The sequence below is a fragment of the Nycticebus coucang genome, chromosome 2 (assembly GCF_027406575.1).
Source record: "Nycticebus coucang isolate mNycCou1 chromosome 2, mNycCou1.pri, whole genome shotgun sequence".
Taxonomy (NCBI): Eukaryota; Metazoa; Chordata; class Mammalia; order Primates; family Lorisidae; genus Nycticebus; species Nycticebus coucang.
Window position 1 is genome coordinate 156,080,922 of NC_069781.1, and position 14,708 is coordinate 156,095,629.

Sequence of the window (14,708 nt, forward strand, 5' to 3'; positions counted from 1 at the left end):
TGTCACAGCTCACAGCAACCTCAAACTCCTGGGCTTAAGCGATTCTCTTACCTCAGCCTCTCAAGTAGCTGGGACTACAGGTGCCCGCCACTGCATCTGGCTATTTTTGTTGTTGTTGTAGTTGTCACTGTTGTTTGGCAGGCCCAGGCTGGGTTTGAAACCACCAGCCCCAGTTTGTGTGGCCGGTGCCCTATCCGCTGAGCTATACGTGCCGAGCCCTTGGACCGTTTTTTTCTAAACCCCCCTTATTGGTTCCCAGTTTTCTGATCTGTAGAAAATAAAGGTCTTACTTCTCTAAGGTGGTTGTGAGGACAAAGTAAACTAATAGATACAAGTGCTAAGACCCCTGCCTTGCCTGCAATGAGAATGTAGGCCTGTTTCTGAGAAGAGGAGCCCATAGGGAGCCCAGGAAAGAACTGTGTCCTGAATCCCAGTGGGTTGGAGTGTCAAGAAGGGATGGGTTCCCAGGGAAGACAAGGAGATTCATCCCAGTTAGTTTTCCCAGCCACACAAAGAGGGAGTGTCTATCATCACATACCCATTTTACAGATGAGAAAAGTGAGGTTCATAAAGTTGTTCTTGGTCACACAACCAGGAACAGGTGGAAGAGGGACTGGGACTCAGTCTCTAGAGCAGTGTTTTTCAACCTCAAACTTTTTTTTGTCTCATGGCACACTGGGACCTATAGTTAAACTTCTGTGGCACACTTAAATTATGTTGATTAAAAAAAAAGAGTTTAAAAAAGAATATTATTATTGTGCTTTGAACTTCCTTCAAAAATAATTTAATTAATGATCTTTAAAAAATTGTGCAGCACACCTAATATCCTCTCACCCCAGCACACTGGTTGAAAATCACTGCTCTAGATAATGATTCTAGAACTTCTGCTGGGAATCACTGCCCCACAGCACCTGTTGAGAGGAGATGAGATGTTCCAAGAGTGGCTAGGGGACTTGAGAGGCTCAGACAGAGTGCCCTCCCTAGAGCATCAGGGCCAGATGCCACACCGCTGAGGATTAAGGAAATCACAGGCGGGCAGAGAGGAAGTGGCAGTGGGAAGTGCAGACCACACATCAGAGAAGTTTGATCATGAATGAAAGGAGAAATAGGAGGGCCACCCATGGGGGTGTTGAGGTCAAGGAGAGGTCTTTCTGGAGTGCAGAGATAGGCTCATGTTGTCAGAATAGGGGAAGGAGTCATGGGTGGGAGGGAGGAAAGAGCCAGGAGGTGAGGCCCCTGTGGGAGGGTTGAGGTAGAAGCCACAGCTGAAGCAATGCCGATTTGGCAGAAGAAAGTTGTAAATTAGATGGGAAAAGAGCTAGAGTGCCCTTGGTTAAGGTTTCTCTGCTTCATCCTTGACAGAGGATTCGGGTGTGTGTCATGAATTGTTAAAACAGACTAGATTAAAGACAATTTGCTCTGGTTGAAGGAGCCCCTCTATGTAATTTGGGCCAATGTGAAATTCAGAAATTTGTAAGTGAACATCTGTCCTCTATACATGCATTTATGCATGCATGGGTCCATTCTCTATTCATTATAGATCCACACGTCCATCCATCCATTGACCTTCACATCCATCCATCTATCCATCCACCCATCCTTCCTTCCTTCCACGCATCCACATGTCCACACATACCCCCATCCATCCATCTACCATCCATCCATCCATTATCCACTCATCCTTCCATCCATCCAATCATCATACATCATCCATTTATCCATTCATTCATTCATTTAGCCATCCATCATTCAGTCACCCGCCCATCTATCCAACCACTCACCTCTTCATTTGATAAACATATTGTATTTAGGACCTACTGAGTGATCAGTCCTAGAGGGACAAGTTGGAAAAGAGGACAAAAGAGGTCCTTGTTTTCAAGGATCTCTCAGTTGTTGGTGTGAGTCTAGTAATTGAAATACCATGGGAAGACAGCCATGAGGGAGCAAATCAATTGCCTCTGGCAACACAGAGGAAGGTACGAATTGGAAGAAGGAATTGGAAGAAGGAAGTGACGTTCAAGCTGTGCTCTGAAGGAGGGTAGGAGTGAAAGGAAGTGGGATGGGGGAGTGGGAGCAAGTGTTCTGGTGCAGGGAACAGCCTGTGCAAGGGCTTGGGAAGTCTGTGAGAGTGCACATTTTCAAGGAACTGAAAGGTCTACATGTCTGCGACAAATTGATATGGTAGGTGGTGCTGCTGGAGGAAAAAGTCGAAGTTGAAGAAGTAAACTGAAATTTGGCCTTCCTCCTGAGGGTGGTGGGAGGCACTGAAGGATTTTGAGCGGGAAGAGCCTTGTTGGGACTTGTGTTATGGAAAGATCACTGCAGCTTGATGGAGAAGAGCAGGCCACAGGGAGCAAGCCTGGGCACTGGGGCATGAGTGCAGGGCCATGCTCCAGCAGAGACACGGAGGGAGAAAGAGATGGATTCAAACACTGCCAGAGGGCCAGGCTTGCTGAAGGACCAAATGTGGGTGTTGAGAGACAGTTCAGGGTCAGGGAGGCCTTGGGGTTCTGACCTGAGGAACCAAAGGGACTGACATGTTGGGAATGACAGGCTCCCCCATGAGCACACCAGGCGCTGGGGACAGTGGGGAATGGGCCTTATTTTAGGATCAGGTTGGGAATACCATTTGGGACCCTCATATCTCAGACAACATGTTGGGAATGACAGGCTCCCCCAGGAGCATACCAGGCCCGGGGGACAGTAGGGAGTGGGCCTTATTTTGGGATCAGATTGGGGATACCATCTAGGACCCTCACATCTCAGACAACATGTTGGGAATGGCAGCTGTCCCATCAGCACACCAGGCCCTGGGGACAGTGGAGAGTGGGCCTTCTTTTAGGATCAGGTTGGGAATACCATTTGGGACGCGCACATCACAGCCAGGCTGGCCACGATACCATCCCTAGTTCTTACCCCTATGGGCCGGGCAGGTTGGATCCAGCTTCAATTGTCACATTGTGACAGATATAAGTGGATAAAAAGCCCAGTCCTTATTGAGATGCTCTGGGAGACCCAGGGCAAGTCACTGCCCCATCCTGGAGCCTCTGCTGATGCTGGCATGACCTGGGAGGACACCTCTCCCCAGCCTGCCCCTCCTGGTGACAACCATCAAATGCAACTGAAGATGATGAAGAGCTCCCACCCCAGCAACCAGGACCCTGCTCTGCGATTGACAGCATCCCTGGCTCCATCCCACCCCTGAAGAGAAGCTGAAGTTTATTAGCATCCCTCCTTTTCAGGGAGAAGCACCCAGAAGCCAGCTGGTTCAGGCCCTTCTGGCCAAAGTGGGTGGGGCTGTTGATCCCCTCCAACTGATTTTACTCCAAGGGACCGTAGCATGGCAGCAGCCCCAGGGGCTCGGCAGGAGGGAGAGACAAGTGCACTTCCCCCCACTCAGATCCAATTCTCCTTTTGCACTCTTCTACTGATAGACTGGGGTCTGACATGCTTCTCCCACATGGTCCGCCCTTCCTCCAGCCAGAGCACCCTCTCCCCTGCTGCCGCCTCCTCCGGGAGCACTCCCAATTGCCTTGTGGGACTTCTGGGTCCTAGAGTCCTCACAGCACCATAGAGTTGTTTCTAGGACCTTCTCACAGGTCCAGACTCCCAGATGCTATGTCTGGAAGGTCCCTTGGAATCCATTTCGTAGCCTGGGAGAACTGAAGAGGAATAAATTCGGTTAATTCCTGGCGAGGAAACCACCCCCAAAATGTCCCTGTTCTCCATTGCCTCCCAAATAAGGCTGACAGGCATGCTTGGCCCTGTGTGCCAGTCTCATCTAACTTTTGTTTTTTTTTGTTTTTTATTTTTTATTTTTTTGAGACAGAGTCTCACTATGTCACCCTCAGTAGAGTGCTGTGGCATCACAGCTCACAACTACCTCAAACTCTTGGGCTTAAGCAGTTCTCTTGCCTCACCCTCCCAAGTAGCTGGGACTACAGGCACCTGCTCAATGCCCAGTTACTTTTTGGTTGTAGTTGTCACTGTTGTTTAGCAGGCCCGGGCAGGGTTCAAACCCACCAGCCCTGGTATATGAGGCTGGCGCCCTAGCTGCTGAGCTGTCACCTAACTTTCCTTCAGTCCTGTATCTGTGTGGTTAAGCATCATTGAAGTCTACCATGTACCAGGCACTGTGCTTGGCAATGGACACAGCAGCTACATCCTGTCCCCGTGCAGCTCACTCTCTCAGCCTTACATCCAGGCCTTTTATTCACCTCTGCACATTCCCTCCTCTGCACCTCTGCCAAGCAGGGCCCTCATGTGAAATGCCCTTCCCTCCTCTTTTGCTGTGAATCCCACCTGCAAGGCCTCGCCCTCTGACTGCCTCCTCCCGGAAGTCTTCCACCATCTTTGGGCCAGAAGCATCCTCCCCCACTCTGAGCCTTTTATGTTACCTGCACATCCCTCATCCCTCTGAGGGCCCAGGCTTTTTTCCCCAATCCCTACACCACAGTAAGCCCCTCAAGGGCAGGGGCTGCATCTGGCCTCTGCCTGGCCAGAATCCCCTGTCCAGCTCCAAGGAGCACATATGGGCAGCTCAAGTTTGCTACTCTGCCCACTCCCAGCCGGGCAGCTGCTCCAGCCCAGCCCAGCTGCTGCTGCTGTGACCTGCTCCCCCCAATCAGCAGGGGAATTTAGGTCCTTCTGAGGAAAAGTTCTAAGTCTGTGGCAGAGCAAAGAGGAGTCAAAACCCACTCAGGGAATTTCCCCAGTACTGGGGACAGGGGCCACTTTAACCTTAACAAAGTTGCTAATCATGTCACAGAAAACTATTGGGTCGGTGGCCTCTGTGGCAGGTGGAAAAGTCGCAAGAGGGTGAGCAGATGCCACTTGGCAGGGGCAGGGAGAGCACGGGGTGATGGCAGAGACAAGCTCCCTCCTGCCTCCTCCTAGGGCTGGGTTCCCTAGATCTGGGGTGGAACTGCCCTCCTCCCTGCACCCCTTCCCCACCCAGTGCGGCCTCCTCTGAAGGGGAACTCTGTGGGGTGTCCCTCTTCTCCTTTGGGAAGTTGGTGTTAAGGACGTGCACAGGCAGGATGACCACCCCACTCTCTGCACGTGTGAAAGGAAGCCTATCCCAGGGACAGCTGGGGGCCAAGAAATCCTTCGGGCTGTGGTCTGAGGTGGGGACAAGGTTAGGGCTCTGGCAGCTGACGCAACCCCAAGAGAGGCAGAGAAATGCTGGCATGATACCCACCAAGGGATGACCCCATCTCCCGAGATCTGCCGCCATGGCAGGGCTCCCTGGGACAGCCCAGACTTCCCTCTACAGGTGATGAAAACAAGGACCAAGGTTCCTGTGAGCTGCCTGAGTTCACAGAGAGGATCCTGTCCATAGGAAGCTGCCACCATAGGCAGGGGAGGTCCCCCACCAAGGGACCAAAGCAGCCCCCGCCTCCCGAGGTGACCCTGCAGGGGTGGAACACCAGGCCTCTCCCTCATGCTCTAGTCCCCTGTCTGGTTTCCTCTCAGGTTCCCCCAGGACTGTGAGGTCCCTCTGAGTGCCACTCCTGGGACAGCCAGGTTTCAATAAACAGTGGCTGTTGTGACCAGGACTGTTAAAGACAAATTTGATAATGATTCAATGGTTGGCACACAGGTGACTGTGAAGGGGCTGAAAGCACCTGCTCCATGGTGTGGACAGAGAAGGGAGCACATCATTCTGAGTCATGCAGGGACAGGGGGAAGCCAGGCGTAGGTCCCAGGGGTTATATCAGAGTTCAGGTGCCACCCTGCCTCCAGTGCCCTGCACATGCTCCTCTCTGGACTCAGGGGAGCTGTAAGAGGATGATTGGTGATTTTCTCTGGTGGCCAGGGGTGCACTGATAGGCCTGCAGTGATGCTGTGGCTGAGGGCTGCGCAGGAAGCCTCATGTGGGGCTCAGGGAAAGTCTGCTTGGGGCCTGGCTCCAGCTGGACCCAGACCAGATGTCCTATGCAGCCTTAGGGACACGGCTCTGCTGAACATGAAGCATCATCTCTTACTCATCCTCTTTCTCTTCTGCACCCATGGGTAAGGTGCCCTGTTTGGGGGAATGTGGCTTCTTAATCTGTTTGGGTCAAATAGTATTAATCATTAAAGTCCCATTGGGCTCTGGCCTTCTATGGTCAGTGTCCAGCCTGAGGAAAGACATAAAGCAAAGCTGGCCTGGCCCAGCTTTTCCCAGAGTCAGATGGAGCCTGGATCCCTGTGCAGAGTGACGTCTGTGCACAGCACCGCTGACTCCTCCCGAGACGGCCTTCCCAGCACACTGAAGCTTACCCACTGTCCAGTGAAGAGCCTAGCTGGGCCTCTGCTGTGCATGATGGGAGCTCGCTGGCCCAGAGTAGGGTGTCAACCCAGTTGAGGATGAAGGCTTTTCAATTCTGCCTATAGAGGAACCAAGAAATGTCCCCTTTGAAAGGAGAAGTATGTCACAGTCGTGGCCCCCAGATATACATACCCCCACCTCTGTCCCCAGTTGAGTGCCCATTCTCTGGAAATCCACAAAGATTCCAAGACTGGACTTCTACTGAATCATCTCAAATTCTTTGAATTGTGCTGGTCTAGGGAAGGATGTGGAGGAGGTGACAAAGGGCGGGCCAAGACCCTCAAAGAGGATAAATAGGTCACTGCCACACTGGGCTCTCAGACTGTGTCCCCTGAACAGAGACCACCTCCAAGGCTTCCAGCACTATGGGCTCCCTGAAGACTCTGCTCCTGGCTGCCCTCCTCCTGGGGGCTTCCCTGCAGCACATCCACGCAGGTGAGATCAGGGGACTGGCAGAGGGACACCCGGAGAGCAGGAGGTGGGGGGAGCACAGCAGCAACACACGTGGCTTTGGGTGTTATTCACACCACACCCCCCTACTCCCACAAAGGATATGAGGACTGGCATACCCTCATGTATGGGGATAGGAGGGAAGAAATGGAAAGAAAATGATGGCGGTGACAAGGATGTGGCTGCCCTAGCACTTGGGGGATCAGCCTGATAAGGCAGCGTGTGATGCATCTCAGACCACAGCAGCTACGGGCAATGGCTGCGGTTGTGGTTTTCTGGCAGAAAATGAACGATTCTCAAAATGATTTGTTAGCTTCTGTTTCCTTAATGTGTTTTCTGTACAAAGAGAGAATCAGCATAAAGGCAGGAGGACTGCTTGCAAGAGCACGTGGAAAAAGACATTTTTTTCTATTAAGTTAGGAGAGAAAAGCTGAAATATGGTTGCTGGATAGAGACACAGAGACACACTTGCAGGTGCATGCAGGACTGTCCCGCAGACACACAGATGTGCACTTGTGGCCACACACAGATAAATGCACAGACAAGTACACACCCAGACACACACGCATTAACTTGGAGACACACAATGACATGTGCAGGCCCCACACAGAAACACACTCCCAGGCGCCCCCAACATGCACGCGCGCACACACACACACACACACACACAGATGGACACAGTGATACACACAGGCAGTCAGCACATGCAGACGCCCGTGCACGCGTGCACATGCACAACCCTCTGCAGACCCGCCACTCGCAGCCACTCAGGGATACCCTCCCGGTGCTTTCTCTCTGCAGCTCGAGCCACCAATGTGGGCCGGGAGTGCTGCCCGGAGCACTTCAAGGGTGTCATTCCCATCAAAAAGCTGGTGAGATGGTACAGGACTTCAGTGGAATGTCCCAAGGATGCCATCGTGTAAGTCCCATGCCCTTAGGAGCTGAGCATGGGGTCAGGTGGACCCTGGAGCTCCCAGGATGGCCTCAGGGGAGAGGGGAAGAGTCGGGCCTTCCCCATGACCACTGGCCAGCTTCTCGGAGCAGTCCCTGCAGCCCACACCATGAAACCTTAAAGGGCTACAGGCCATGAGATCCAGCGTCTTCATTGACTTGAGGTGAAACCAAGGCACCTCAAGTGGATGAGAGGGATGAGGCACCCCTGGTCACACAGCCAGTTGGCAGCAGGTGGCCACTTCCTCCGGCCTGGGCCCAAGAGCTCCAAGGGCCAAGCCCTTTCCACAGCCTTTTCCTCCCGGACCATAGGTGGGCTGGGGGCACAGGCAGTCTGAGGGGTGGGCACAAAGTTCTGCAGCCCTGGGAGGGTCGAGATCTCCCTGGTCGGGACTCCCTGGGAAGGTTGAGATCACTGAGGTCAGAGCCTGATGTTCCAGATGGGCCACTGCCACCTGTGTGATTTTAGGCACGTTCCAGCCCCTCTCAGGGCCTCCAGGTCCTGGTCAGGACAGGACATCCTTTTCCACCCTGACACTCCCTGTTCCCTCCCTCTGTAGGCTTATAACCGTCCAGGACAAGTACATCTGCTCAAATCCTGACGATGCGAGGGTGAAGAAGGCAGTTAAACATCTGCAAAACCGCTTTGCGTCCCGCCATTCCACCACCCAGGTGTCTTGATTCTCTCCCCAGACCATAGAGACTTCCGGCTCCAGTGTTCTCTATCCCAGCCCTGAGCTGCCTGGGTCAGAGGCCCCGCTAGGACAAAGAGGAGCCACAGCAAGGACAACCCATCCCCGTTCTGAACGGAGCCACATGCATTCGGGGGCCCTGATTAAAGTCCTTTTCCCTCAGGCTGGTCAGCGTGCTCTGTCCTCCTGGTGTGGGGTGCCCTTCCACTCTCACCTGTCACATGGAGTCCTCAGAGAACATCTGGACCTGCCCTGTGTAGGTCAGAAAGTGACACTGAGGCTGACAGAGGGACGTGGCTGTCACAGACCATGCCCTGGTAAGGGGAGGTCCTTGGGGGGAGGCCCAGGCAGGGTCTGGGCTGGCAGGGTCCCAGGATGCACAGAGCAGGGTAAGGCAGGGCAGGGCAGGGGTGACCAGAGGCTCAGCAGGACCAACCTACGAGCTGGCTGCCCTGTCCCTGTCCTCCCTTCTGCCACACACTGGTAGGGTTTCCTTGGGTCAGGCCAGCTGAATCGTCTCCACTTCTCTGCTCTTTGGGCCTCCCAGTTTCTCCCAAGACTGGCCCCTACTCTCGCCGAGTATCTGCTTTCCCTTGCACGTTGGATTCAATTCCACAAATGTTTCCAGGACCTTACACAGGCCGGAGCTCCCTGGTGGGGTCTCACGCCCTCCTCCCATCTCCCCAGCATCCTCTCCCAGCTGAGACTCCCAGGGCTTCTAGGGCTGGGCCGGTTCTTCAGGGGTTGGGGTCTGAGCCTCCCTCTTCAGCCCCAGGTGACCTCGTATCTCCCCCAGCTCTTAAGGACTGTGGTACAGCCATTCACGGTACCAGGTGTTTCTCTCACTGATGCCCACGTGTGTCTGTCGGTCCCAACACCACCATTAGATTGGGAGCTCCATTCACCACTCTAGGGAATTCTCAGCTCATGGGACAGGAGGCTCTGGATCCCACCCCCCAGCCCTGATCCATCTGCCCAGGCCCAGCTCAAGGCTGGAGCCACAGTGTGCGGTGGGGGAGAGTCAGCGTCTTCACGTTTTAGTTCTATCTCACGCCCCTGGCCAGCACTGGGTTCGTGGCTTCTCTGGGACGAAGTCTGGAGGCTGGGGCATGGGGCCCTTTTACTCAGAGGGTTCAGTGCCAGTGTTGCTGGCTGCAATCAGGAGGGTAATTGTCGGGAGAGGCTTTTGCTTCCGTCTGCCCCTTTGTGGCCAGTTGTCTTACTGCAGGGCAAATGGCAGAAGCCAAGTCCCCTCTTTTCAGCAGGGGCGGGGACAAAACAAGAACAGTAGTAATGAGGAGGCTGGTGCTGGTGACTCCAGGTTCTGCTTGAGACAGGCAGACTGTTTTCCTGACTCAATGCTGAGGAATATCCCTTGAATAGCTGCTTCAGCCCCAGAGTCCTGGAGGTAGCCCAGCCTGAGTTCTTTATGGAAAAATGTCCTCTGGATCAATAGGGTGGAAGGATGATCTAAAAAGTGGGGAAGGGTGGGGCAGGAAAATCCCCTACGGCAGCAAAGGCCCATGAGGCAGGGGCCTTCCACACCACCCTGCCACTCAGAGCTAGAAGGACTCTCGGGGTATGTGTGACACCATGCGTGGCAAAATTTTCTTTTAAAAAAGCAAGACCTTCTTCAGAAACCCATATGGTGAACTCAGATGAGTGGAGGTGGATTGGAGGGCTGTGAGGAGGTGGGGAGTTGCCAAAGGGCCTCTAAGAAGTTCAAGGTGGGGGGGGTTGCTGGAGGGTATGGAAGAGGTAGACCCAGGACTGGCAATAAAATGCAGGATTCAGAATCTGAGTGTTCCATAGCAGCATTAGGGTGCAAGGCGAGTGGGGTCTGATGCAAGAGATGGGACAGGAAGGCTGCCATGGCCCCTGGGGCCTTGTAAGGAACTGTGACTTGGAGAGCAGGGAGGGAGGGAGGAAGAGATACGGGTCTGACCTTGCTCCTGCTACCTGGAAGGGACTTCCCCTCCTCCACTTCTGAACTCCAGGTGGCCTTCAGAGCTCAGCTCAAATACCACCGCCAGGAAGTCCTCCCTGGTCCCCTTGGTTGCATCTGCTCCCCCATTCAGAGCCTTTCCTTTCCCCCAGCTCCCAGCTCTCCTTCCAGTGTAACCTTGACCACACTCTGTCCCCTGTGACTGTAGTTGCCTGGGGGTGTGATTTTCCCAGCACACTGGGCAGGTATTGGAGTTAGGCAACTCAGTTTATACTCAACTCATTTATTCCGGGGACAAAAAGAGCTTCGTGCAGAGTGGACATTTGATTTACACTTTTTCATCCTCAGCGCCTGGGTGAATTCCACTAAGGGGCACCAGTGGGGGGAGGGCGCTTTCTGAGGAGCCCTGATAACTGGGTTTTCAGCACATCTTAAGTTGTATACCAGTTGGGGAGGGTGGGGGGAGGTTTGTTTTCACCATGTTTGGTTATCCAAAAATTGGGGCTGCTTTTGTATGCGAGGGTGGAAAGTAAAAATGTGTTGTACTCCAATTTCCCACCGGAGGGCACACCAGTCCCTTACACTAAAATTAGAGGCGGCTCCATGAAAGGCATGACCAGGTCAGCCAGACTGTCTTCAACACTGTCCTCAGGGGCTGGGATCAGCCACATCTGGTTGTAGCCGCACCAGACCTTGGAGACGGGGTGTCTGTAGCTGGCCAGCTCTTTTCAGGGAGCAGAGGCCAGGAAACCACGAAGTACCTGGTGTGGTGTTAGCTGGATGAGGGTGAGAAGGAAAAACCACTGCTAGGACCTGCAGAGCCCCTACCTCTACAAGTAACTCCGACAGTGCCAAAACACTGGATGTTCTGTGTATCCTTAGGGGCTGCATTTGTCTATTTGGCATCTGTTAATCAAAGGGCCAAATTAACCACCAAAGTTGTTTACAACCCTCCTGCACTCCAGATTTTGCAAGGGTTTGAAAATCCTTACTGCAAACCCTTGCACCAATCCTGAATATGAACCCCCAAACATCTCCCACATCAACCCAATATTTCCCCTGCCCTAAATCACCCAGGGCCAAGGCAACTAGAGACAGCCCAAGGCCCTCTGAAATTACTCCAACTAGCCAGTCCTAGGCTGTTTTCCCTGCCCTGTCTTACCCTTCCTGTGGAAACCCCAGTAAAGGCTGTGAGCTGTGCTGGTCCCCTCACTCCTTTCAGACCAAAACGCCTTTCAGCTCTGCGGGTTGTGGCATGCCCACTTCTTTTGGGAAATGTAAGTAATAAATTCTTCTTTCAGTGGCCTTGGCAGCTCTCTGTGGTCACTCAGCCACCTCCATAAATCCAAATTCCATGGGTACATTAAAAAAATTATTGATACATACATGATAGTTGTACATATTTATGGAGTAAATGTGACATTTTGATACATAGATACAATTCATAATGATCAAATCAGGGTAATTAGTGTCTCCAGCACCTCTAACATTTATCATTTCTTTGTGTTAGGGATATTTTGAAACTTTTCTTCTAGCTATTTTGAAATATACAATAGATTGTCATTAATTATAGTCACCCTACCGTGCTATTGAAGACTAGAAGTTATTCCTTCTATCTAACGGTATGTACCCGTTAATCAAGCTCTCTTTATCCCCTCCACCTCCCCAGTGGAACTATCATATGATCCGGCAGTTCCATTAGTGGGTATTTTTCCAAAGGAAAGGAAATCAGTTTATCCAAGGGAAACCTGCACTCCCATGTTTGCTACAGCATACTAACAACAGCCAAGGTACAGAAGCAACCCAAGTGTCCATCAGCAGATGAATGGATAAAGAAAATGTGATGTACATACACAGTGGAATATTACTCAGCTAGGACAAAGAATGAACTCTGGTCATATGTAGAATCAAATCTTCATGGTAAGTGAAATAAGCTAGGCACTGGGCCAGGCCCAGTGGCTCATATCTGTAATCTTAGCACTCTGGGAGGCCAAAGTGGGTGGATTGCTTAAACTCAGGAATTTGAGACCAACCTTAGCAAGATCTCATCTCTAAAAAAATATCTGGGCGTTGTGGTGGGCACCTGTAATCCCAGCTACATGGAAGGCTGAGGCAAGAGGATTGCCTGAGCCCAAGAGTTTGAAGTTGCTGTGAGCTGTAACGCTATGGCAGTCTACTGAAAGTGACAGAGTGAGACTCTGTCTCAAGAAAAAAAAAAAAAGCTAGGCACAGAAAGACAAATATGCCATGTTCACACTCCTATGCGAGAGCTGCAAAAAGTGGATCTTCACAGGTACATTTATTTATTTATTTATTTATTGAGACAGAGTCTCATTATGTTGCCTTCGGTAGAGTGCTGTGGCCTCACAGCTCATAGCAACTTCAAACTCGTGGGCTTAAGTGATCCTCCTGCCTCAGCCTCCCGAGTAGCTGGGACTACAGGTGCCCACTGCAACACCTGGATATTTTTTTCTCTTGTTGTAGCTGTCATTGTTTAGCAGGCCCAGGCTGGGTTCGACCCGCCATCCCCGGGTTGTATGTGTCTGAGTCCTAACCACTGAGCTATAGATGCTGAGCCAGGTACTTTCATTTCTTAGGACAAAAAATATTTATTTTGCTAACAAACTGAAACATTCACATGTACGTTTTAGTTATAAGGTAGATTCAGATTCGATATCTACCCAGCACACACCCCTTCAGGCAAGGGAGCCGGGTGCTGCCATCTGCACCGTCAGAGGACACAGGTTTAGGGACCTTTCTGTTCAAAGTCACACATCTATCAAGCCACAAAGCCAGGAGGTTAAGCCCAGGGTTCCACCAAGCTTTTCATCTTAGGCTCAGCCACCATGGCCTTGAGCCAGATCTAGCACCAAGCTCTTTCTGTAAAGAAAGCTTTCTGGAACACAGCCACATCCAGTTACAGATATATTTTAAAACAAGGAGTTGAGGACCTGTCTCTAGTTTCCACTTTGCCACTGACAGGCCCTGGGGCCTTGATAACTGCGCCTCACCTTCCTGGGCCTGTTTCTCTGTGAAGGTGTGAAATTGGACCTTTTCTGATCTGTCTAAGGATATTCCCAACATAGTTGCTTTTCTGTCATCTAAGGCAGAAAACTTCAGTTTTCTGCCTTGGGGTACCAGACTCTAAGAAAACCTGACGTTTCCTCATAATTGAACTGCCATGACCTGGGTCTTCCCCATGCTCTTCTCCAAAGCCGACATGCCAAACACAGAAAAGAAATACCCAGAAAATGGCCAGGCATGGTGGCTCATGCCTATAATCCTGGCACCCTGGGAGGCCGAGGCAGAAGGATCCCTTGAGATTAAGAGTTCAAGACCAGCCTGAGCAAGAGCAAGAGCAAGACCCCATCACTTTTAAAAATAGAAAAATTAGCTGGGCATTGTGGTGGATGACTGTATTCCCAGCTACTTGGGAGATGGAGGTTGGAGGATCACTTGAACTCAAGAGTTTGAGGTTGTCATGAGTTAAGCTGAGGCCATGGCAGTCTAGCCCAGGCAACAGAGTGCCATTATGTCTTGAAAAAAGAAAAGGAAACAGTCCGATGTCCATCAGCAGATGGAGGCTAGGCATGGTGGCTCATGCCTATAATCCTAGCGCTCTGAGGGGCTGGGATAGGAAGATTGCTTGAGCTCAGGAGTACCAAACCAGGCTAATACCTGTGTCTAACACCTGTGTCTCTGACAGTGACGGACTGTTTCCGTCTCTTGGCTATGTGAATATCCTGCTGTGAGCATACATGTACAAGTATTGAGCAAGTCCTTTGAAGGCCGACTTCTTTTTTTTTTTTTTTTGTAGAGACAGAGTCTCACTTTATGGCCCTTGGTAGAGTGCCGTGGCGTCACACAGCTCACAGCAACCTCAAGCTCCTGGGCTTAAGCGATTCTCTTGCCTCAGCCTCCCGAGTAGCTGGGACTATAGGTGCCCGTCACAGCACCCGGCTATTTTTTTGTTGCAGTGTGGCCGGGGCTGGGTTTGAACCCGCCACCCTCGGTATATGGGGCCGGCACCCTACTCACTGAGCCACAGGTGCCGCCCTGAAGGCCCACTTCTTAACAAAGCTCTGGTCCTTTTGCTTGTCTGGGTATTTTCTTTTCTTTTCTTTCCTTTTTACTTTTCTTTCCATTTCCTTTCCTTTTCTTTTTTCGAGACAGAATGTCACTCTGTTGTCTGGGCTAGACTGCCATGGCCTCAGTTTAACTCATGACAACCTCAAACTCCTGAGTTCAAGTGATCCTCCAACCTCAATCTCCCAAGTAGCTGGGAATACAGTCATCCACCACAATGCCCAGCTAATTTTTCTATTTTTAATAGTGATTGGGGTCTTGTTCTTGCTCA

At 51.7% G+C, this 14,708-nt stretch overlaps 2 protein-coding genes across 2 annotated transcripts in view; both read left to right on the top strand.

Moving 5' to 3' along the window:
* ADGRG5 (adhesion G protein-coupled receptor G5) overlaps positions 1-14,708 on the top strand; it is a 266,713-nt gene that overhangs the window by 112,750 nt on the left and 139,255 nt on the right. The window lies entirely within an intron of this gene.
* On the top strand, positions 2,123-8,554 carry CCL17 (C-C motif chemokine ligand 17). The gene is made up of 4 exons (XM_053602596.1): positions 2,123-2,181; positions 6,553-6,748; positions 7,565-7,682; positions 8,275-8,554. Exons 2-4 carry the CDS (start codon positions 6,679-6,681, stop codon positions 8,393-8,395), a joined length of 309 nt encoding a protein of 102 aa, XP_053458571.1. The 5' UTR covers positions 2,123-2,181; positions 6,553-6,678; the 3' UTR covers positions 8,396-8,554.

Coding starts and splice junctions, on each gene's coding strand:
- CCL17 (XM_053602596.1), top strand. CDS start 6,679: ATGGGCTCCCTGAAGACTCTGCTCCTGGCTGCCCTCCTCCTGGGGGCT. Junction 6,749..7,564: donor CCTGCAGCACATCCACGCAG/GTGAGATCAGGG, acceptor TTCTCTCTGCAG/CTCGAGCCACCAATGTGGGC. Junction 7,683..8,274: donor TGTCCCAAGGATGCCATCGT/GTAAGTCCCATG, acceptor CTCCCTCTGTAG/GCTTATAACCGTCCAGGACA.